This window comes from Lepus europaeus, chromosome 10 (genome assembly GCF_033115175.1).
Source record: "Lepus europaeus isolate LE1 chromosome 10, mLepTim1.pri, whole genome shotgun sequence".
Lineage (NCBI taxonomy): Eukaryota > Metazoa > Chordata > Mammalia > Lagomorpha > Leporidae > Lepus > Lepus europaeus.
Genome location: NC_084836.1, coordinates 67246832 through 67270174, shown reverse-complemented (window position 1 = coordinate 67270174; position 23343 = coordinate 67246832). Strand labels below are relative to the sequence as shown.

The window sequence follows — 23343 nt, the reverse complement described above, 5'->3', positions numbered from 1 at the left end:
GGAGGGCCAACATGGCGACGGACTTCTCTTGGCACAGCCCCGTTCCCTCCCTCATGATGGGAGGCCCTAATAACACTCATTGCCCAATTTGGAGGCGGTGCCAGGCTCACCTCGCTCCCTCATTGGCCTGAGTAACTGAGGGAGAAGCCAATTCACCTCTGCCCACTCTAAGTTCCCGCCTACAGAGCACTCTCGGAAGTTAATTGGTTTTCAGTTCACGTCAATATGCGTCCTCTTCCGTCTCTTTTCAGCATTAGCCCAATCATAACTTTCCTGGCAGCCCGCCTGATTTCTGATTGGCTATGATCAGCTTCATCCCAGCCCATTCCGGGCTACTTCTTACCGCTCCTCCCACCAGGACTTTGCCCAGGCACGTCCCGGATTGGGGTTGGTTGTTGGTCTGTCATTTCTAGCAAAGCTCTTCCTATCGCTACCTCTCAGGGATCCCGCCTGGCGGCTGACTGGCTTATTTTCAAGTCTATCATCTCTAGCGCCCGCCGACCTTCACTTCCTGCATTCTTCATTGGTTCTGAAAATTGAGGGGGCGGCCTTTTTGGGCGGATACCAGGCATTCAACTTTGTCTTACACGCCTCAGGGAGCGAGGGAGTGTTGTCATTGGATAGCCTGCCCGCCTTTCTTCTCCAAATCCCTCCTTTCCCCCTCCCTCATTGGGCGGGGCAGCACTGAAGGGGCGGGGCCCAGGCTGGGCTTGCGGCGCGCTGCTCCCTCCTCCTTACCCCCCCCCTCCCTGTCCGGTCCGGGTTCGCTTGCCTCGTCAGCGTCCGCGTTTTTCCCGGCCCCCCCCAACCCCCCCGGACAGGACCCCCTTGAGCTCGTCCCTCAGCTGCCACCATGAGCGGTAAGGATGAGTCCACTCCACGCTGAGGGGTGGGAGGGGAGTGAGGGGGCGCGCGCGAGGGCAGACCGGGCGGTCCCCGCCGTGAGGGGGGGCGGGCGGGAGGCGGCGGCGGCGGCCTTGGTCCCGCCCGGGGCGGAGGGAAGGGAGGGAGAAGGGGCAGTGGCGGGGCCTCCGAGAAGGAGGGGGATGGGCCGCCCGCCCCGGGGGAGGGGGCAGCGTGGCCTCGCCCGCCCCCTGCCCGCCCCGGCCACGGGGGGGACGGCCTTACCCCCCACAACTCGGCCTCCCGCCTCAGGCTCCTCCCGTCGGGGGGCTGGAGCCGCGGGGGCGGCCCGAGCAGGGCAGGCCCCGCCCGGGCCAACCGCCTCCCTGGTCCGCCCTCCGGTCGCCGCCTGCCCCAAGGCCCTCCTCCCCCCACTTTCCGTAGACCTCCCCTCCCCCCCAGCGTCCCGCCCTTTCCACGCCCCTCACCCCGAAACCGCCCTTTCCCTCCAGGGCCCGCCCTTTCCCCCGCCCCGAAACCTTCTGATTGCTCACTCCTGCACCCCTTTATCCCCTTACCTGTGTGCCCCAATGGTTCCCCACTCCCGCTTACTGTTTCTCCTTCCCCCCTTTCCCCCTGTCTCCTCTCGGTGCATGTTGGACTTGGATTTTCTGCCTCCATCGCTCTTGTCCCTAATTTTAGCAAGCTTTCCATCCACCCACATGTTGTTTGGCCTTACCTGTCCTGCTCCTTTCTACCCCCAGGACACGTTTTCTTATTTTGAAACCCTTTGTACGGGCCTGCGCGGCCTATTCCCAAAGCACCTTTTTCTGAGTTTAATTTTTGTGCAAGGAAAACCTGAGGCCAAACTTCGTGGCCGTGAGCCTGGCTCATGACACATGTGCCTTGCAACTCCCCCCTGCCCCAATGCATTTTCTTTGTACTTCCTGTTAGTCACTGCTGTTTCATCATAGCCTCCTGTTAACTCTCCTGCACTTTATCCACCCCTCCTCCCCTCCCCCCACGCTAAGTTGTTTTCTCTTTTTCATTCTTTTTTTAGACCAAGATCACTCCATGGATGAAATGACAGCAGTGGTGAAGATTGAAAAGGGAGTTGGTGGCAATAATGGGGGCAATGGCAACGGTGGCGGTGCCTTTTCTCAGGCTCGGAGCAGCAGCGCGGGCAGTAGCAGCAGCAGCGGAGGAGGTGGAGGCGGGCAGGTGAGTGACAGCCGGAACTGGGGGCGGGGTGGTGTGGAGAGGCTGGTTGTAAATACTCGTAGTGAAATGGCTTACTCTTCCCAGGAGAGTTTTAGGAGAGGATTACATTTTATAGATGGGGAGGCCAGCGCAGAGACTCAAGGGACTTAGATTAGCTAAAGATGGTAGTTTGCAGCAGTACTGATAGGACCTCCTTTCTGTTTTGGGGTTGGTTTTCCCCCCCCTTTTTAATCTTCATTGTGTTGCTGTTTATTTGTTGTATACTGCCCCCTAGGCTGGTGGCTGGGTGTCACTAACTCCTCTCATCTCCCCCTTTCTGGCCAGGAATCCCAGCCATCCCCTTTGGCTCTGCTGGCAGCAACTTGCAGCAGAATTGAGTCTCCCAATGAGAACAGCAACAACTCCCAGGGCCCCAGCCAGTCAGGGGGCACAGGTGAGCTTGACCTCACCGCCGCACAACTTTCACAGGGTGCCAATGGCTGGCAGATCATCTCCTCCTCCTCTGGGGCTACCCCTACCTCAAAGGAACAGAGTGGCAGCAATACCAATGGCAGCAATGGCAGTGAGTCTTCCAAGAACCGCACCGTCTCTGGTGGGCAATATGTAGTGGCTGCCACCCCCAACTTACAGAACCAGCAAGTTCTGACAGGATTACCTGGAGTGATGCCCAACATTCAGTACCAAGTAATCCCCCAATTCCAGACCGTCGATGGGCAGCAGCTGCAGTTCGCCACCACGGGGGCCCAAGTGCAGCAGGATGGTTCTGGTCAGATACAGATCATACCAGGTGCAAACCAACAGATCATCACAAACCGAGGAAGTGGAGGCAACATCATCGCTGCTATGCCAAACCTGCTTCAACAGGCTGTCCCCCTCCAAGGTCTGGCCAATAATGTGCTCTCAGGACAGACTCAGTATGTGACCAACGTCCCGGTGGCCCTGAACGGGAACATCACCTTGCTACCTGTCAATAGCGTTTCTGCAGCTACCCTGACTCCCAGCTCTCAGGCAGTCACCATCAGCAGCTCGGGGTCCCAGGAGAGTGGCTCACAGCCCGTCACCTCAGGGACGACCGCCATCAGTTCCGCCAGTTTGGTGTCATCACAAGCCAGCTCCAGCGCCTTTTTCACCAATGCTAACAGCTACTCCACGACGACTACCACCAGCAACATGGGAATCATGAACTTCACCACCAGCGGATCATCAGGGACCAACTCTCAAGGTCAGACACCCCAGAGGGTCGGGGGGCTGCAGGGGTCTGATGCGCTGAACATCCAGCAGAACCAGACGTCTGGAGGCTCCCTGCAGGGAAGTCAGCAGAAGGAGGGAGAGCCAAACCAGCAGACACAGCAACAGCCGATTCTGATCCAGCCTCAGCTAGTTCAGGGGGGACAGGCCCTCCAGGCCCTCCAAGCGGCGCCATTGTCAGGGCAGACCTTTACAACCCAGGCCATCTCCCAGGAAACCCTCCAGAACCTCCAGCTGCAGGCTGTTCCAAACTCTGGCCCCATCATCATCCGGACACCAACCGTTGGGCCCAATGGACAGGTCAGTTGGCAGACTCTTCAGCTGCAGAACCTCCAAGTTCAGAACCCACAGGCCCAGACAATCACCTTGGCCCCGATGCAGGGTGTTTCCTTGGGGCAGACCAGCAGCAGCAGCACCACCCTTACACCCATTGCCTCAGCTGCCTCCATCCCTGCCGGCACAGTCACTGTGAATGCTGCTCAACTCTCCTCCATGCCAGGCCTTCAGACCATTAACCTCAGTGCGTTGGGTACGTCAGGAATCCAGGTGCACCAGCTCCCAGGCCTGCCGTTGGCCATAGCAAATGCCCCAGGTAAGTCTTCCAGTCTTTTGGAAGTCTGCATTTATAATGAACTAACTAGCATAGCAGCTGAAACTATGGAGTGGGAAGAAGGGAACAGAGCCTTTTGGGCTAACACTTGCCCCAGGGCTGGTCAGTTAGAGAAATAGCAGTGATTCTTTTGAAATCATGTGGAACTGAATTAACAGAAACTTTTCAGTTAATCTGATGTGAAAGGAGCGATTCTGGGCAATGTCCTGAGGTTTATGTGCTTCCCAGTCTTTGGTGTTGCAGGGAAAAGGTTGAAGAAGTATCTTTTTGTTTGTGTGTTTGTTTGTTTTTGGATACAAGGTCAGAGAGTAAATATTTTGGGCCTTGTGGCCAGCATATGATCTCAGTCACGTACTCTTTGTTTGCGTGGGTTTTTTTTTTTAAGTGTTCATTTTAATTGAAAGGCAGAGTGACACACAGAAAAACAGAGATCTTCTGTCTGCAGCTTCACTCCCTACAAGCTTGCAAAACCTGGGGCTGGTCAGGCTGAAACCAGGAGTTGGGACCTCCATTCGAGTCTCCCACATGGGTGGCAGTGGCCCAAGTACTTGGACCATCATCTTGCTGCCTTAGCAGGAAGCTCGATTGCAACAGCCTGGAGCAGCCAGGACTTGAACCTGCGCTTTGACATGGGATGGGAGCCGTGGTTTAACCAGCTGTGCCACAGTGTCCATCCGTTTGTGTGGATGTGGTTTTTAAACACTCCTTTGAAAATGTAAAACCGTTCTTAATTCTATGGGCCAACTCCTGCATAGGATACAAATTGATTATAAGCTTCATCTGTCAGGTTTTTCTCAAGAACTGTAACTCCTAATGGAGGGGAAAATGATCTAACGAGTTCCAGAAAGTTTTTCAACCAAATAAGTTCCCTGGTTAATCTGTCGATGACTGCAAGCTTGTCAGTCAAGCTTTCATCTTTTTGTTAAACTCATTTATTTTAAAAACAGGATTTATCCGCCTCACACTAATACATATTTTAAATAAACTTCCTAGGTGTTTGTAATGCTTTCTAGGTGGAGACTGCGTTGAAAGTACTGTGGATGGCTGAGGAGAGAGGAAGAAAGAGGCGAGAGGAGGGGTGGGATTGATAGGAATAAGGAGAGCACTGAAAGGAAAAAGGAAGAGGTGTATTTTTAGAATGCATTTCCAATCAGTTGACCACAATATTCAGTCTTTAATTTACAATTATTTTCATTATTGCTTAATTTGAAATTTAAATCGTCCATAAAATAGAAGTGAAAGCATATTTAGAATTTATCACTTTAAATTCCATCAAATAGAGCTAATCTTTAGTAAAGCACAATAAAAGGATCCATACACCTAGTTTTATGTTCTAGCATGATACTAAGTATGCTGGATGTAGTTTTAATACCACCAAACTTACAGTTTTGTTGAAATATATGTGAGTTTTAAAATGCAAGATAAAATTCACTTGTTGAGTATCATCTTAACTGTGTAAAAACAGATGCACGGAAAGTAAATTAGAGAAATTAATGTGGGTTTTTGAAATCTTTACTTTCGTGTGATTTGTTTAAAATGATTACATTTTGAGTTTTAATGAGGCAGTAATTTTCTTAGTGAATTGGAGATACTGGAGTGGAAAGAGCTTGGGACCTAAGCAGTCCTGTAGTACAACTCCTTTCTTTTTCAGATGAGGAAGTTGAGGTACTGAGAAGCTTTTAAGTGATACGCCAGAGCTGAGATTTGTGGTTGGTTCTCCTGGTCTGAGACATTACCTGTTAATTTTAACATGGGACTCTGGGAAATCCTTTTGATTGTTAAAAATGTTTTAGAAAAGGTTTGTTTCTTAAGATCCAAAACTCTAGAGATGACAGATGTTTTGTAGGCTAAGGATTTAATGGGTGTAGATGTGGGAACATTTTTCTAAAAACTGAATTCAACAGTCTGGAAAATTAGACACTTCATGGGTAATCTACACCAGCATGTTTGTTTTCTCTTTGCTCTTAGGTGGTTGTTTTCAGCAGTTTTGCTCGTCTTCAAAGGAAAGCCAAGACTGGGATTGTAATAGTTAATAATTTGGATCTTTGCAATTTCTAAAAGGTTTATAACTTGGGCTGTAGAGAACCGTTGAGACTTTCCCATTGCTAAATCATGCTCTGGGGAAGTGTGCCACTTAGTATGTCATAGGATAGGGCTATAGTGCTAGCTGGTTATTTTTGATGGCCTCTGAACTCAAGAGAATGAACGCGTTTCTGTAAGGGATTAGCAGTTTACCATTCACAGATGAGAGGATGAGGCAGTGAAAGGCCATTTTATGAGAGTTAGGGTTATTTGCTTCATTAATAGTGGTTTTTCAGATACATTTCCTTCTTTCTAGCTAATCAGTTCTGCAACATTTTTGTTCCCCTTTCATTGATCTGACCCTTAGTGAGAGATAATAAATTGTTTCCTGGAAGCTTAGGCTTTTCAGTTGTTCCCTGGCTACTACAAATTACCTTATTTTACTGGAAAAATTCAATCTTAGTAATGTATGCAGCCTCTTGGCAGCATGATGCCATAGAGTAAGCACTGGATGTGAAATCAGATTGTAAGCTACGGATAGTATATATCTCTCAACAAGATGAGGTGTTATTATTACATGGTTGTGGAAGACCACAGCTTCCATGGTGTTCACTTAGTTTAAATTTATTATTTAAAAAAATTATTATTTTTTTAAAGTAATCTTTTAAAAATCTTTAGGCTCTCCTGTTGACTTTTTTATTCTGCTTACTTGTGTTTGCCTAATACATAAGCAAAGGCACAAACTTAGAACGAAAATAAACTAAAAATAAACCAGGTACCTTTGTGTTTTCTGTTTTTCCTGGCTCTGTCCTTGGTGGGTGGTAATGAGGCAAGGACCACCCAGTGAACTTAGCTTACTTTCCAAACAGTGAAATGATCTTAGTATTTTTTTAAAGTCATCAGGAACTTTTTTTTTAAACCAAGACCCTTTACTCATATTCTCATGGATCTTGCTGGGTTTTTTGTTGTTGTTGTTGTTCTTGTTTGTTTTCAGTTTAAAGTTTCAAATTTTTTTTTTTTTCTCAGCCACTGCTAAAAACTGAAAAGTCTTGAGTCTTGCTCAGGTTGAGGTGGCGGGCTTTGAAAGATTGACTTTGGATGACTTCTTGGGAGTTCTGCCTAATAAAGAGTGCAGGGCTGGGCTTTGGCAGGAGAACAGAACATATTTCTGTGATGGCTATAATTCACTCAAGAAGCAAATTTTAGGTACTAAAAATAAAAATTTCACATCTGTTGGGTTTTATTGGGGTCAGGAAAACGTCTTCTCTTAGAAGTCAAGTTGAATGTGATACAGGGCTGGTTTGCCAAGTGTCGCCAAGCTTGGGGTCAGATTGCTGAGGCCTCATTTGTTAAAAAGCGGTGTTTTAAACTAGTGCCGTTGGACATTAAATTAAAGGAGGCTTAGATGATTAAAATCTCTTCAGAATTATCATTTTAGTGAAAAGGTCATATGAGAATTTTGTAAGTTAAAGTAATATTCTTTATCAAATATAACATCAAACATATTGCATCTTTTGTCCTCATTGTAATACTTGTTTCTTAGGGTGATGTTAGTGTTTTGTAAAGTAGTGACTTACATTTAAGTATGGAAAGTCTTGTTTAATACCTAGGTGCCTTTGCAGATTTGAAAATCAGTGGGCTATGAGAAGAGTCTTCAGACATTTTCAGTTGCTCCTATTTATTCATTCTAGCAGCTTTCACTAAATGACATCATTGTTAAATCAAGTTGCCTTGTGTAATGTGGCCATTTTAGTTCTTAATTAAATAGCAGCACCAGCATTCCTAGTGTTTCAGAAAAGCTTACTATCTGTTCTTCTATCTTTTCCTTTTCCTTGTTTGGTTTTGTAAAGGAGCATGTAATGTGTCACTAATAATTGAGTTCTGCTCATACCTTGCTTCTGATTAGTTTTTTTTCCCTCCTTGAGAATGTTTCAGAGTGTTAAGGTGGACATAGTAGAAAAGCTTTGTTACATAGAGCTTTTTTTAAATTTTTTATTTTTATTTTTTTTTATTTTTGACAGGCAGAGTGGACAGTGAGAGAGAGACAGAGAGAAAGGTCTTCCTTTTGCCGTTGGTTCACCCTCCAATGGCCGCCGCGGTTGGCGCGCTGCGGCCGGCGCACCGCGCTGATCCGATGGCAGGAACCAGGTGCTTCTCCTGGTCTCCCATGGGGTGCAGAGCCCAAACACTTGGGCCATCCTCCACTGCACTCCCTGGCCACAGCAGAGAGCTGGCCTGGAAGAGGGGCAACCGGGACAGGATCGGTGCCCCGACCGGGACTAGAACCTGGTGTGCCGGCGCCGCAAGGCGGAGGATTAGCCTGTTGAGCCACGGCGCCGGCCTTTTTTTTTTTTTTTTTTTGGACAGGCAGAGTGGACAGTGAGAGAGAGACAGAGAGAAAGGTCTTCCTTTTGCCGTTGGTTCACCCTCCAATGGCTGCGGCCGGCACACTGCGGCCAGCGCATCATGCTGATCTGAAGCCAGGAGCCAGGTGCTTTTCCTGGTCTTCCATGCGGGTGCAGGGCCCAAGGACTTGGGCCATCCTCCACTGCACTCCTGGGCCATAACAGAGAGCTGGCCTGGAAGAGGGGCAACCGGGACTAGAACCCGGTGTGCCGGCGCCGCAAGGCGGAGGATTAGCCTATTGAGCCACAGCGCCGGCCATAGAGCTTTATAAGTTACTTATTGGGTAACTGTCATCATTAATATTTAATAGTTGAATTTTTTTCACTTTGCTGTTTAATTGAAAAACAACCACATCGCTTTTCATATTTCCTACAGAAGGTATGTATGTCACAAGGGTATTGTCCTGTTCTTTGACATTTAGATTTTTTTTTAAGATTTATTTATTTTACTTCAAAGTCAGAGTTACACAGAGAGAGAAGGAGAGGCAGAGAGAGAGAGAGAAGTCTTCCATCTGCTGGTTCACTCCCCAGATGGCCGCAACGGCCAGAGCTGTGCTGATCCGAAGCCAGGAGCCAGGAGCTTCTTCCAGGTCTCCCACATGGGTGCAGGGGCCCAAGGACTTGGGCCATCTTCCACTGCTATCCCAGGCCATAGCAGAGAGCTGGATCAAAAGAAGAGCAGCTGGGACTAGAACCGACACCCATATGGGATGCTGGCGCCTCAGGCCAGGGTGGTAACCCACTGTGCCACAGCACTAGATTCTTTTTTAAATGCGTGTGTAACTACACTGTGACTATATTGTTAGTACTGTGCTAGGTTTTAAGAAATTGTTCCCTTAGAAGACCCTGAAAAATTTCTGTAGAAAGATTTTGAGTGATTCAGAGTTTGTTGAGAATCTGGGCTGTAATTTAAATTTGTACTTTTGCTATAATGTTTTTTAGGCTTGTGGAAACTGGGCAGTATTACTTGTTTGACATGTTTGGATGTGCATATCTAATTTACTATGAATCTTCCTTACCTATATACAAAACAGTTAATAATTCAACCACTTTGAAGGATTTAAAATATAAAATACCTAGGTGAAGACGGAGACTTACCCTTTAAGAGGTGGGAGAACGGGGTAAAAATTCTATCTCTGAAAATTTAAAACATTGGTTTTGCATAGGAGAGCAAATGTTTGTTCCAAATAATGTAGATTAGGTTAATTGATATTGAGATGTCTCTTCAGATTATTAAGTATGTTCTTCAATAAGTGTCGCTTTGTTTTGATGACTTCAAAAGTTAACTTTTTCACAGACACAATACTATTATACTGGACCATATGTGGAAGTCAGGCTAAAGGGTGCTGGAGCTACAGAACTCCATTTGCCCCGTACTCTCGTTTTGACAGAACCTAGGGTGTAGCCATTCACTGCCTTCCCAGTGGTTACTTATACGATTTAAAGGGTGACACAAGTCTTCCGACTTACCTTGTACCAGGACTTCTCTCAAGTACTCAAGGGGAGTTTGTCTACTTCAGTTCTTCTCAATGTCACTGATACTTGCAACCTAAGACATAGTGGGAAGGAAAAGAAGGAAGTGGCACAATCAGCAACTTCTTTATACACTTCCTTATGAATCAGAATTTGTTAGAACCAGATTGGTTACTTTGCGTTTATTTAATTGGTAATGAAATGAAATAGAGGCCGGTGCCGTGACTTAACAGGCTAATCCTCCGCCTTGCGGCGCTGGCACACCGGGTTCTAGTCCCGGTTGGGGCACCGGATTCTATCCTGGTTGCCCTTCTTCCAGGCCAGCTCTCTGCTATGGCCCGGGAGTGCAGTGGAGGATGGCCCAAGTGCTTGGGCCCTGCACCCGCATGGGAGACCAGGAGAAGCGCCTGGCTCCTGGCTTCGGATCAGCGCGATGCGCCGGCCGCAGCGGCCATTGGAGGGTGAACAAATGGCAAAAAGGAAGACCTTTCTCTCTGTCTCTCTCTCTCTCTCACTATCCACTCTGCCTGTCAAAAAAAAAAAAAAAGAAAGAAAGAAAGAAATAGAAATAATCAATGATGTGATCAGAGCATAGCAGGGGAGAAGCAAGATGGTGAAAGAAAATCAAAGACTTATATAATTACCTTTGAAAACATTGAAGGCCAGCTGCGTCATACATGATATGTTGGGCAGAGTAGTCTCTTTATTTTTGATTTTTTACACTTAAGAACACATGGTCTGTTTTCCTGACTGTTCCTTTTTTCTCCCACTACTATGCTTGAGACATTGTCACAGCAAACTTTATCTCCTTATTGTTCCTGCTTGTTGTTTTCCATGTTTTTCTGGAAATACCCTTTAGTGTCTTCCTTCCCTAACCCTTTCACAATCCTTTGAGAGACTGTATGGACCCTATTTTGCCCAGGCCTTCCATCAGCATGCATAATGTTTCTCATGGGTATTGGTATAATATCTGGTAGTACACTGCTTATAATTCTTTGGTAGTTTCTTGTAGTCATGAAAAAAATGTAATTTTATGCATGTTAGTTCTTTTATTTATTTTTTTATCTATTTGAAAGGCAGAGTTACAGCGAGAGGAGAGACAGATCTTCCATCTGCTGATTCACTCTCTGAATGGCCACAGCAACCAGGGCTGGGCCAGGCCAAAGCCAGGAGCCAGGAACTTTTTCCAGGTCTTCCCATACGGATGCAGGGTTCCCAGCACTTTGGGCCATCTTGTGCTACTTTCTCAGGCCATTAGCAGGAAGCTGGATCGGAAGTGGAGCAGCTGGGACTAGGACCAGAGCCTATATGGGATGCTGGTGGCACAGGTGGAGGCTTAATCTGCTGGTCCTGATACTAAAAAGCCCTTGAGGGACTGGCGCCATGGCACAGTGGGTTACCTGCAATGCCGGCATCCCATGTGGGTGCCAGTTCAAGTCCTGGCTGCTCTACTTCTGATCCAGCTCTGCTAATTTGTCTGGGAAAGTACTGAAGAATAGTGTAAGTGCCTGGACTCCTGCACCAGTGTGGGAGACCTGAAGGAAGCTCCTGGCTGATGTGGCCATCTGGAGAGTGAACAGCAGATGGAAGACCTCTCTCTGTGCTTCTCCCTCTTCTCCCTCTCTCTGTGTAACTCTGCCTTTTTTTTTTTTTTTTAATTTTTTTTTTTTTTTTTTTTTTTTTTTTTTTTTTTTTTTGGACAGGCAGAGTGGACAGTGAGAGAGAGAGAGAGAAAGGTCTTCCTTTTGCCATTGGTTCACCCTCCAGTGGCTGCCGCGGCCGGCGCATCGCGCTGATCCGAAGGCAGGAGCCAGGTGCTTATCCTGGTCTCCCATGGGGTGCAAGGTCCAAGGACTTGGGCCATGCTCCACTGCATTCCCGGGCCATAGCAGAGAGCTGGCCTGGAAGAGGGGCAACCGGGATAGAATCCAGTGCCCTGACCGGGACTAGAACCTGGTGTGCTGGTGCCGCAAGGCAGAGGATTAGCCTGTTGAGCCATGGTGCCGGCCCAACTCTGCCTTTCAAATAAATAAATAAATAAACCTTCTAAAAAGACAAAAAAGCCCTTAAACTCTGAAAACTGTATTGGGGAATTTTCCAAATCATCAAGAAGATTATCTATTGGAATTATCACATTTAAAAGTTTCTAATTTAGCTTTAAATGTTGCTTAAGAAATTTAGTCATACTTACCATAAGCATTTACTCAGTACTGGGATACTTAAGTGCCTTAATTATTGCCGGCAGGCTCAAGGATAAAAGTAAAAATGGGCTCAATTTTTTTTTTTTTAGAAAAAATTTTATTATTTATTTGAGAGAAAGTTCTTGTGCTCTGATTAATTCTTTAATTGCCCAGGATAGAAAGGGCTAGGCCAGGTTAAAGCAGGGAGACTAGGACTCCATCCAGATGTCCCACGTGGATGGCAGGGACCCACGTACTTCAGCAATCACCTGATATCCCCCAGGTGTGTGCGTCAGCAGGAAGCTGGAATCAGAGTGGAGCTAGGAATTGAATTTAGGTACTCCAGCAAAATTGTGGGTGTCCTAAGTATCTCCTAAGCCGCTAGGCCATCCCCCTCCTCCTACCCAATATTTTTAATTATAGTAAACACATAAGAAAATTTGCCATTTTTATTATTAAAATTTTTATTTATTTTATTTATTTTTAAAGATTTGTTTATTTGAAAGATTTATATAGAGAGGTAGAGACAGAGAAGTCTTCCATCTGCTGGTTTACTCCCCAGATAGCCACATGGCTGGAACAGAGTTGAGCTGATCTGAAGTCAGGAGCCAGGAGCTTCTTCCGGATCTCTCATGTGGGTGCAGGGACCCAAGGACTTGGGCCATCCTCCACTGCACTCCTGGGCCATAGCAGAGAGCTGGATCAGAAGAGGAGCAGCCGGGACTAGAACCAGCACCCATATGGGATGCCAGCCCTTCAGGCCAGGGCTCTAACCTGCTGCGCCACAGCGCTGGCCCATTATTTATTTATTTTTAAAGACTTATTTATTTATTTGAAAGGCAAGAGTTACAGAGAGAGACAGACAGATACAGATCTTCCATCTGCTGGTTCATTTTCCAAATGATTGCAAAGGCCAGGGCCAAAGCCTGGAACTCTGGATCGCCCACATGGGTTCAGGGCTCCAGAAACTTGGGCCATGTTCTGTTGTTTTCCCACGCACATTAGCTGAATCAGAAGTAGAACAGCTGGGACTTGAACTGGCACGCATATGGGATGCCAACATCATAGATAGTGGTTTAACCCACTGAGCCACAATACCAGCCCCTATTGCTTTTTGAGAGAGTGAGAGACTAAGCTCCCAATTGCTGATTCCCTGCCCAGATATTAGCAGTGGCTTAGGCTGGAACCAGGAGCCAGGGATGCAATCCAAGCCTCCCACGTAGGTGGCAGGGACCCAGTTGCTTAAGCCATCACCTGGTGTCTTCCAGGCTCTGCATTCGTAGGAAGCTGAAGTTGAATGGGAGCCAGGAACTGAACCTAGGCACTGCAGTGTGGGTGTGGGGATCTTATTGTTAGGCTGTGTGTTCCTGTCTTAGAATTTTAAACTTAAAGTTTAGCTTTGTTTTTTAGAAGACTTATTTATTTGAAAGATTGAGTCAGAGAGACAGGTCTTCTGTCTGCCAGTTCACTCTCCAAATGCTTGCAACATCCAGGCCAGGCCCAAGCTAGGAGCCAGGAACTCCATCCCAGTCTCCTCCATGGGTGGCAGGGGCCCAAGTGCTTGGGCCATCATCTGCCACCTCCCAGGTACATTAGCAGGAAGCTGGATCAAAAGTGTGTTATAGCCAGAACTCAGAGCAGATATTCCAATGTGGGATGTGGGTATCCTGAGCAGGGCCATGCCCGCCCCACAGTTTAGCTGTAAACATATTCATGTTGTAGTGCAGATCTCCAGAGCTTTTCTTTTTTTCTGGAAAGCTGAAATTTTACATTCACTAAACGTCTCCTTATTTCACCCTCCTCGGTCCCTGGCAGTCACCATTCTACTTTCTGCTTCTTTGGAGTGGGTATTTGGTACAGTCATTGCTTGGGGTGCCCACATTCCATGTCAGACTGCCTGGATTGAGTCCTGATGACTCCACTTCTGTTCCATCTTCCTGCTGATGCACAGGGAGGCAGAGGCAAGGGCTCAAGTGCTTGGCCTCTGCCACCCGAGTGGGAGATGGGGATTGAGTTGCTGGCTCCTGACTTTGGTCTGGCCCAGCCCTGGCTGTTGTGGGCATTTGGGGAGTGAACCAAAGGATGGAAGTGCTCTCTCCATCCCTCTGACTCTCTGCCTTTCAAACAGAATGAGAGTAAAGTAATTAAAATTTGTCTCTGTTTTTTTTGATTTCTGTACTTTAGATACTTTCATATAAGTGAAACCATGCAATATTTGTCCTTGTGACTGACTTAATACGCTTAGCATAATTCCTTCCATGGTTCCATCCATGTTGCAGCATGTGACAGAATTACTTTTTTAGAGCTATATAATATTCCTCTCTCTCCTTTTTTTAAAATCTCATTTGGCTTATCTAGTCATCCCTCTGTAGACATCTGAGTTGCTTCCACTTCTTGGCTATTGTAACTGATATTGCCAGGAACATTGGTATGTATGTGAGTATCTCTGAGATCCTGGTTTCAGTACTTTTGAATATAGACTCAGAATTAGGATTGCTAGGTTGTATCATGATTCTATTTCTATTTTTTTAAGAAATATATTTTGGACCTATTTTTTGTGTCTTTGCTTTTAGCTTCTAGAAACTTTGAAAATTTTTGAGTGTTTAGTAAAAGATGTATTTGAAAGGCACACTGATAGAGATGGAGATCTTCCATCAGCTGATTTGCTTCCAAATGGCCACAACAACCAAGGCTGGGCCAGGCCAAAGCCAGGAGCCTAAAATTCCATCCAGGTCTCCTGCATGGGTGGCTGGGGTGCAAGCACTTTTACCATCTTCCACTGCTTTCCCAAGTGTGTTAGCAGGGAGCTGGTTTGGAAGCAGCGCAGCTGGGGCTCAAATTGGTGCTCTGATATGGGTGTTGGTGTTGCAAGCAGGAGCTTAACCTGCTGTGTCAAACTCCATTCCCTGAATTTTTTTTTTTATTTTTTTATTTTTTTTTTAATTTGAAAGGCAGAGTGACAGAGGGGGGCTGGGGTGAGGGTCAGGACCATCTTCTTGTGCTTTCCCAGTCTTACTAGCTAGTAGGAAGTGGGATCGGAAGTGGAGCAGGCAAGGCTCAAACTGATGCTCCAGTAAGGGATGCCAGTGTCACAACATCAGCCCCTAGTATTAACATTTTTATGGTGATAATAAAAAATGGAGACATCATAAAATATTGAAGGGGCCAGCACTGTGCTGTAGAAGGTTAGGCCACCACTTGCAGTGCCAGCATCCCATGTGGGTGCCAGTTCAATCCCAGCTGCATGCTCTCTCCCCTTCTCCTTCTGTGTCTCTGCATTTCAAGTAGATAAATAAATACATCTTTAAAAATATTTTATGTAACTGTGTGTAGATTTGGCTTAACATAAAAATTTAATAAGTAGACACTTAAGAAATGGGCATGGGACGGGAGTGTGCTGTGGCATAGTGGGTCAAGCCGCTTACAGTGCCAATATCCCATATGGGCGCAGGTTCAAGTCCGAGCTGTTCCACTTTCGATCCAGGTCTCTACTGTGGCCTGGGAAAGCAGTAGAAGATGGCCCAAGTCCATGGGCCCCTGTATCTACATGGGAGACCTGGAAGAAACTCCTGTCTTCTGGCTTCAGATCAGCCCAGCTCCAGCTGTTGGAGCCAATTAGGAAGTAAACCAGCAGATGGAAGACCTCCCTGTCTCTCTCTCTCTCTGCCTTTCCTTCTCTGTCTCTGTAACTCTGACTTTCAAATAAATAATAAATCTTAAAAAAAAAAAAAAAAAAAAAAAGGAGAGGGCACATATAGGGACTGGTGTTGTGGCGTAGCGAGTTGGGCCTCTTCCTGCAACTCTAGCATCCCATGTGAGTGCCAGTTTGATTCCTGGCTGCTCCACTTCCAATCCAGCTCCCTGCTGGTGTACCTGGGAGGGTAGCAGAGGATGGCTCAAGTACTTGGGCCCCTGCAATCACGGCTCCTGACTTTGGCCTGGCCTGGCCTGGCCCTGGCTGTTGGGAAGCAAACCAGTGGGTGGAAGATAAATCTAACTTTCTCTGTAACTCTGCCTTTCAAATAAAAACAAATAAATCTTTTTCCAAAAAAAAAAAAAAGAAATAGGCACATGTAGTTGACATTATATGAATTAGACACCTTCATTTCCTGCACTTCTTTCTTGGTACTGAAAATTTTTATTCCAGACTATTTGGTTTTAATCATTGCTTTACTTGAAAATAAATTAGATGCTATATAAAAGTATCAGCTAAAGGGTAGGCATTTAGCCTGGTGGTTGAGATGTTGGTTAGGACTTCCTTGTTGGACTTGGGAGCACCTGGGTTTGATACTTGATTTGACTTCTGATTCCAGGGAAGCAGCAGTGATAGCTGTAGTTGAGTGCCTGCTACCCATATGGGAGATTCAGATTGAGTTCTCAATTCCCAGGCTCAGTCTGGGCTCAGCCCTGGCCCTTGCAAGCATTTGAGGAGTTAGCCAGCAGATGACAGGTAGTGCTTGTGTGCACGCACACTCTTTCTCTCTGCCTCTCCAATAAATGTCTTACATGCCTGAGCTGATATTAAAACCCACATATTGTACATGAATGATTCTCTCTCTCTCTTTTTTTTTTTTTTTTTTTTTGATCCCTGAAAGTATAGTCTTATGAATGATTCTCTTTATAAATGAATCTTATTTGGTCATACTCCTGTTTTAAAAATTATTTATTTATTTATTTGAGAGAGGCAGAGACGGAGCTAGATCTTCCATATACTGGTTTACTTTCCCAAGTACCTGCAACTGGGACTGAGCCAGGTTGAAGGCAGGAGCAGGGAGTTCAGTCTGGGTTTTCCAGCTTCTTACTAATGCACACCCTGGGATGCAGCAGATGATGGCTCAAGGACGTGGGTCCCTACCAGCCATGTGGGAGACCTGGATGCAATTTCTGGCTCCTGGCTTCAGTCTGTCCCAGCCTAGGTTGTTGTAGGCATTTGAGAAGTAAACCAGTAGAAGAAAATCAATCACTCTTTCTCGCTCTGTGTCTCTTCTGTTGTTCTGCATTTCAAGTAAATAAAAGAAGTCCCACCATGTACAAAATGACTGAAAAGACAGGTAGTATAAAAGATAATATATATTAGATATTATCTTAACCATAATCCAGGACACAAAACACTGCATTTGAATTATGCATACAAAATGTCCTCCCTACTAACATTTTTAAAAAATTATTTATTTATTTTTTTAAGATTTATTTTATTTATTTGAAAGACAGAGTTACAGAGAGAGGTAAAGACAGAGAGAGAGGTCTTCCATCTGCTGTTTCACTCCCCAGATGGTCGCAATGACCGGAGCTGAGCCAATCCGAAGCCAGGAGCCAGGAGCTTCTTCCGGGTCTCCCACGTGGGTGCAGGGGCCCAAGGACTTGGGCCATCTTCTACTACTTTCCCAGGCCATAGCAGAGAGCCGGATCAGAAGTGGAGCAGCCCGGACCAGAACTGGCACCCATATGGGATGCTGGCACTGCAGGCAGCGGCTTTACCTATTAGGCCATAGCACCGGCTCCAACTTTACCTTTCAAATAGATAAATAATTCTTGGAAAAAATCTTTTTTTTTTTTTTTTATCAAAATGACTAACCTTTCTCCATTTTCCAGTGACTTTTTTAAAGTACCTTTGTGTATGTAATCACCCTTACTAGTTTTAAACATCCAGAGACTCTCAAAAGTTTTAAAATGTCAGCTAATGGATGTGAATATCCAAAATTCAGTGAAAAAAACCTACTTAAAACCCAACCAAGAGGGAGGGAGGTAACATCATTATATTCTTAGAATATTGAAACTGTTCAAAACCAAAAAAAAAAAAAAAAAAAAAGTTTTTTTTTTTTTTTTTTTTTAACCCAGCCAATCAGGGAGCTCTGTTTATTTCTCCTTTAATTCATGGAAGTGGTAGAGGTGTAAAAGAAATTTAAAATTAATTTTATTATTTACTGGAGAGGCACAGTTAGAGAAGGAGAGACAGAGGGAGATCTTCCATCTGCTGGTTCACTCCTCGAATGGCTGCATAGTCCATGGCTGGGCCAGGCTGAAGCCAGGAGCTTCTTCCAGGTCTCCCTCATGGGTGCAGGGGCCATCTTCTGCTGCTTTCCCAGGTGCATTAGCAGGGAGCTGGATTGGAAGTGGAATAACTGGGACTTGAAGTGGCATCCATATAGGATGCCGGTGCTGCAGGCTGCGGCTTTAATCCGCAAGCCACAGTGCCAGTCCCAGAAACCTACTTTCAATATAGAGACATCTGAAATATCTTGTATTATCTTAAATGGTTCCATTTGGTCTCTCCTCTCACCTCTTCTTGTTTTTTATTTTTATTTTTTCCTTCTTGCATGAGAGGGTGGAGTTTAAAAACTTGTGTATCTGGCCGACGCTGTGGCTTAACAGGCTAATCCTCTGCCTTGTGGCGCCAGCACACCGGGTTCTAGTCCTGGTTGGGGCACCGGATTCTATCCTGGTTGCCCCTCTTCCAGGCCAGCTCTCTGCTGTGGCCCAGGAGTGCAGTGGAGGATGGCCCAAGTCCTTGGGCCCTTCACCCGCATGGGAGACCAGGAGAAGCGCCTGGCTCCTGGCTTCGGATCAGTGAGATGCGCCGGCCGCGGCGGCCATTGGAGGGTGAACCAACGGCAAAAGGAAGACCTTTCTCTCTGTCTCTCTCTCACTATCCTCTCTGCCTGTCAAAACAAAACAAAACAAACAAACAACAAAAAAAAAAACAACCACTTGTGTATCATTTACTTACAACGACACCTACTGGTGAGAGCCTTTTCCATCATTGTGGTGACTGCTTAATGCTTAGGGAAAACTACTGCCTGCCTGCCTGCCTGCCTTCCTTCCCCTTTCCCTTTCCCTTTCCCTTTTTCCTTCCCTTTCCCCTTTCCTTTCCTTTTCCTCCCTCCTTCCCTCCCTCCCTCCCTCTCTCCCTCCCTCCCTCTCTCTCTTTCTTTCTTTCTTTCTGATTTATTTATTTATTTATTTTGAAAGACAGTTACGGAGAGGTAGAGACAGAGAGAGAGGTCCTCCATCTGCTGGTTCACTCCCCAGATGGCTGCCACGGCCAGAGCTGAGCCAATCCAAAGCCAGGAGCCAGGAGCTTCTTCCCATGTGGGTGCAGGCCCATGGACTTGGGCCATCCTGCACTGCTTTCAAGGCCCATTAGCAGGGACTTGGGTCAGAAATGGAGCAGCAAGGATTTGAACCAGTGTCTGTGTGGGATGCTGGTGCTTGCAGGCCGGGGCTTTAACCTGCTGTGCCCCAGCACCAGCCCTAAACTACCCACTTCCTGAGCCAGTTCTTAAATCTATAAACTCCTGCTAATAAACCAAAAAACAGGGATGTGCATAGACTGAAATGTTGTTTTTGGATATGTTTAATGATAACAGTTCTATAACTACATTGTAGAAAATATAGAGAATACATAGGGAAAGCAAAACTGAAAAGCATTCTCTATCACAATCACCGATATGTGTTTTCTTCTACTTTGTTTAAATTAAAAAAACTTTTTTTAGGCCAGTGCCGTGGCTTAACAGGCTAATCCTCCGCCTTGCGGCGCCGGCACACCGGGTTCTAGTCCCAATTGGGGCACCGGATTCTATCCCGGTTGCCCTTCTTCCAGGCCAGCTCTCTGCTATGGCCCGGGAAGGCAGTGGAGGATGGCCCAAGTGCTTGGGCCCTGCACCCGCATGGGAGACCAGGAGAAGCACCTGGCTCCTGGCTTCGGATCAGCGAGATGCGCCGGCCGCAGCGGCCATTGGAGGGTGAACCAACAGCAAAAGGAAGACCTTTCTCTCTGTCTCTCTCTCTCACTATCCACTCTGCCTGTCAAATAAAAAAAAAAAAAAAAAAACTTTTTTTAGTTTTTTGTATATTTAAATAAATGTTTATTTATTTGAAATGCAGATTACATTGAGATTAGGAGAGACAGAGAGATCTTCCATTCTGTGGTTCATTCTCCAAATGGCCACAATAGCTGGGGCTGAGCCAGGCTATGCTGAAGTCAAGAGCCCAGAATTCTACTTGGGTCTCTCACATAGGTGGCAGGGGCCCAAGCACTTGGACCATCTTCTGCTGTTTTCCCAGGCACATCATCAGGGAGCTGGATTGGAAGATGAGCAGCTGGAACTCGAACCAATGCCCATATGGAATGCCAGCACCACAGGTGGCAGCTGAACCTGCTGAGCCACATTGCTGGCACCTAAAAAGAAATTGTCTTACTCAGTTTTTTGAGAGACAGAGAAAGAGCTCTCAGTCTCCTCTTGTTCTCTGCTTGAGTGCTCACAACAGCTGGGAGTGGGCACTGCCAGAGTGAGGAGCTGGGAACTCAATCCATTTTTCTCTTGAGGATAAAAAGAACCTAATTATCTGAGCCGACATGGCTGCCTCCCAGGATCGTCATTATTAGCAGGAAGTCTGAGTCAGGATCTAGAGCCAGATGTTGAACTAGAGCACACTGATTAGAAATGAAGGTATCTTAACCAGATCTTAACTGAGACTAAATACCCACCCCTACATTTAAAAATATATATATATATTTTAATTTGAGGCAGGTGCTGGGGTGTAGCAGGTTAAGCTATCACTTGCGACACCAGCATCCCATATTGAAGTGCCTCATTGGAGACCCAGCTACACCACTTCCAATCCAGTTTCCTGCTACCCCGTCCTGGGAGGCAGAGGGTATTGGCCCAGGTACTTGGGTCCTTACCATCTACATGGGAGACTCAGGTGGAGTCCAGATGCCTGGCTCAGCCGAGGCTGTTGCAGACATTTGGGGAGTAAACCAGCAGATGGAAGATCTTTCTCTTTGTGTGTCTCTCCCCCTCTCTTGGTCACTCTACCTTTTAAACAAATAATAGAAAAATTTTAATATTTGAGAGAGGAAGAGAGAGGCAAGCTGGTTCTCACTTCCCAAGTGCCGCAAAGTCTGAGCCAGAACCAGGAGCCAGGAATGCAATCCAGGTCTCCCATGGTTATGTCAGGAACCTAATTACTTCATGTATCTCTGCTGTCTCCCAAGTACATCAGTGGGAACCTGAAATTAGGAGCAGGAGCCAGAATCAAGTGCATGCACTCCAGTGTTGGACATGGACATCTTAAATGCTGAGCTGCACTCCTGCCCCAGCCTTGTTTAAATGTTAATGTATGTGTTGATGTCACATGGCTTTATTTCTGGTGTGATTGTAAATTCCTGCCTTGGTTTTCTTGAAAATAAAATTTGGTGCTTACATCTCAAGCAATAGCTTAATCCATTGTGCCACAATGTTGGCCCCAACAGTTTTGTTATTATTTATTTGAAAGGTAGAATGACAAGGAGAGAGGAAGAGACAGAGAAATGGATCTTCCACCTGCTGACTCACTGCAAAAATCTGCAACAACTGAGGCTGGGCTAGGCTGCATCCAGGAGCCAGAAACTCCATCTTGATCTCACCGGGGGGTGGGGGGGGGTGGGGGGGGTGGCAGGAATCAAATACTTGGGCTGTCAAGTGCTGCCTCCCAGGCACATTGGAGTCCTGATGTGGGATGTGAGCATCTTAATTGGCCACTTAACCCACTGCCCCACAATACGGGCCCCAAACTTGCCTTTTCTTTCTTAAAGACTTATTTATTTATTTTGAGTGGCTTCATCTGCATCTCCTACGTGGGTTGTGGGTTGCGGAGGTCCAAGTACTTGGGCCATCTTCCATTGTTTTCCCTGGGGCATTAGCAGGGAGATGGATCAAAGTAGAGCATCTGGGACGCCCATATGGGATGCTAGCATCACAGCCGGCAGCTTGATTTGGAGCTGTATTCTGGGTCCCTGGTTTTCCACACACATACCAGCTGTGTTACCTGGGTTCTCTTTTAGCATGGCTGAGAATACAAACAGCTCATAATTTATGCACTTCCTTGAATCAAATCTGTGGTATAAAATGAAACCTGTTTAAAGTAACCAGGATCTGTTTAATATAGGTTTAGTTTCCCAATTCAGCCTTAAAGTAAAGAGCAAATGAATAGTGAAGGAAAGCCCTGGAGTACCTTTGGAAGTGTAAGGGAACGGGCCTTGTTCAAGTTACTGAGAAGGTTCATCTTTTATCTTGCGTTAGTATTGCCTGAAGTTTTTGTCAGAGGATAGGATTTTGACTTGTCACGGTGGTCTTCTTGAAGTTCATGACTTCAGCACACTTCTTCACTTTGAGGAAACTGAAAAAGTGTGCAACAACCGTAGCTGTTATAGAAACTGATGCTGTGCAACCACAGGGCTGGGCAAGACTGTCATTAGACTGTGCCTCTGGTTTTTTAGTTACTTTCATCATGGAAAGGAAAATCTTTAATTTATTTCATTGCTTAACCAGTACCACATTTTAAGATTAAAACTGTTCTTTTTCTAAAACTGTTATTAAAAGAGGCGGGAAACAAATTCTGGTATGTTTGTTGGTGTTTTCATCCCATTTTTTGGTTAAATGTAATTTGAAATTGGTTATTAAATCTAGACATTCCCAGTTTTAATATATCTGAAAATGCATTGAAATCATGGTGTGAGTAGGAGCACATTAATTTTGACTGTGTTTTATAAAAATTATAAAGAGAGTTGAGGATATGGTTTCAGAATCCTAATAGCTAAGTATGTCTTTGTTTCCCTCTTTACTGAATTATGCCCTGACTTGAATACTATTTCCATGTTTCATTAAAATGGAGAATTAACCATCTCTTTACAGTTGATTAAAATAAGTGAGAACATTGGAGAATAGAGAATTGTTTCTCAAATATTTTTTTTCTTTTCTTTTTTTTTGACAGGCAGAGTGGACAGTGAGAGACAGAGAGAAAGAGAATTGTTTCTCAAATATTAATGAGATTGGATTAGCTTAGAAAATAGAGCAGAGAAGATGGTGTGCTTATTTATTTAGCTTTTTTTTTTTTTTTTTTTTTTTTTTTTTAAGATTTATTTATTTGAGAGGCACAGTTTCAGAGAGGGAGAGACAGAAAGAGAGATCCTCCACCCGCTGGTTCACTCCCCAAATGGCCATAACGGCCAGAGCTGGGCCAGGCCAAAGCGAAGAGGCAGGAGCTTCTTCTGGGTCTCCCATGTGGGCACATGGGCCCAAGTGCTTGGGCCATCCTCCATTACTTTAACAGGCCATTGATAGGGAGCTGGATTGGAAGAGAAGCAGCCAGGACTCGAACTGGCATCTGTATGGGATGCCTGTGCCACAGGCAGAGGCTAAATCTACAATGTCACAACGCCCTGTGTGCTTATTTATATACCCTGAAGTTTTTTGTCTTGGTTTGAAAAACCTGTTGTAAACAGCTAGCTCTAGTATCACAAGTTTCTCTTCTGAAGATAAATTTTGGTAGGTAACTAGCAGTACTAATTAGCTTGCTA

The 23343-nt window shown here is 45.8% G+C and overlaps 1 protein-coding gene across 3 annotated transcripts in view; it reads left to right on the top strand.

Annotated features, from left to right (window-relative positions):
- Window positions 1-784: 784 nt before the first annotated feature.
- SP1 (Sp1 transcription factor) overlaps window positions 785-23343 on the top strand; it is a 40935-nt gene continuing 18376 nt past the window's right edge. For 2 of the 3 annotated variants that reach the window (XM_062203602.1, XM_062203604.1), the window contains exons 1-3: window positions 785-860; window positions 1904-2064; window positions 2389-3904. In XM_062203602.1, the coding sequence (XP_062059586.1) occupies window positions 854-860; window positions 1904-2064; window positions 2389-3904 (1684 nt within the window). In that variant the 5' untranslated portion in view covers window positions 785-853. The remainder of the gene's footprint in view (window positions 861-1903; window positions 2065-2388; window positions 3905-23343) is intronic. The other variant, XM_062203603.1, reaches the window with a different exon arrangement.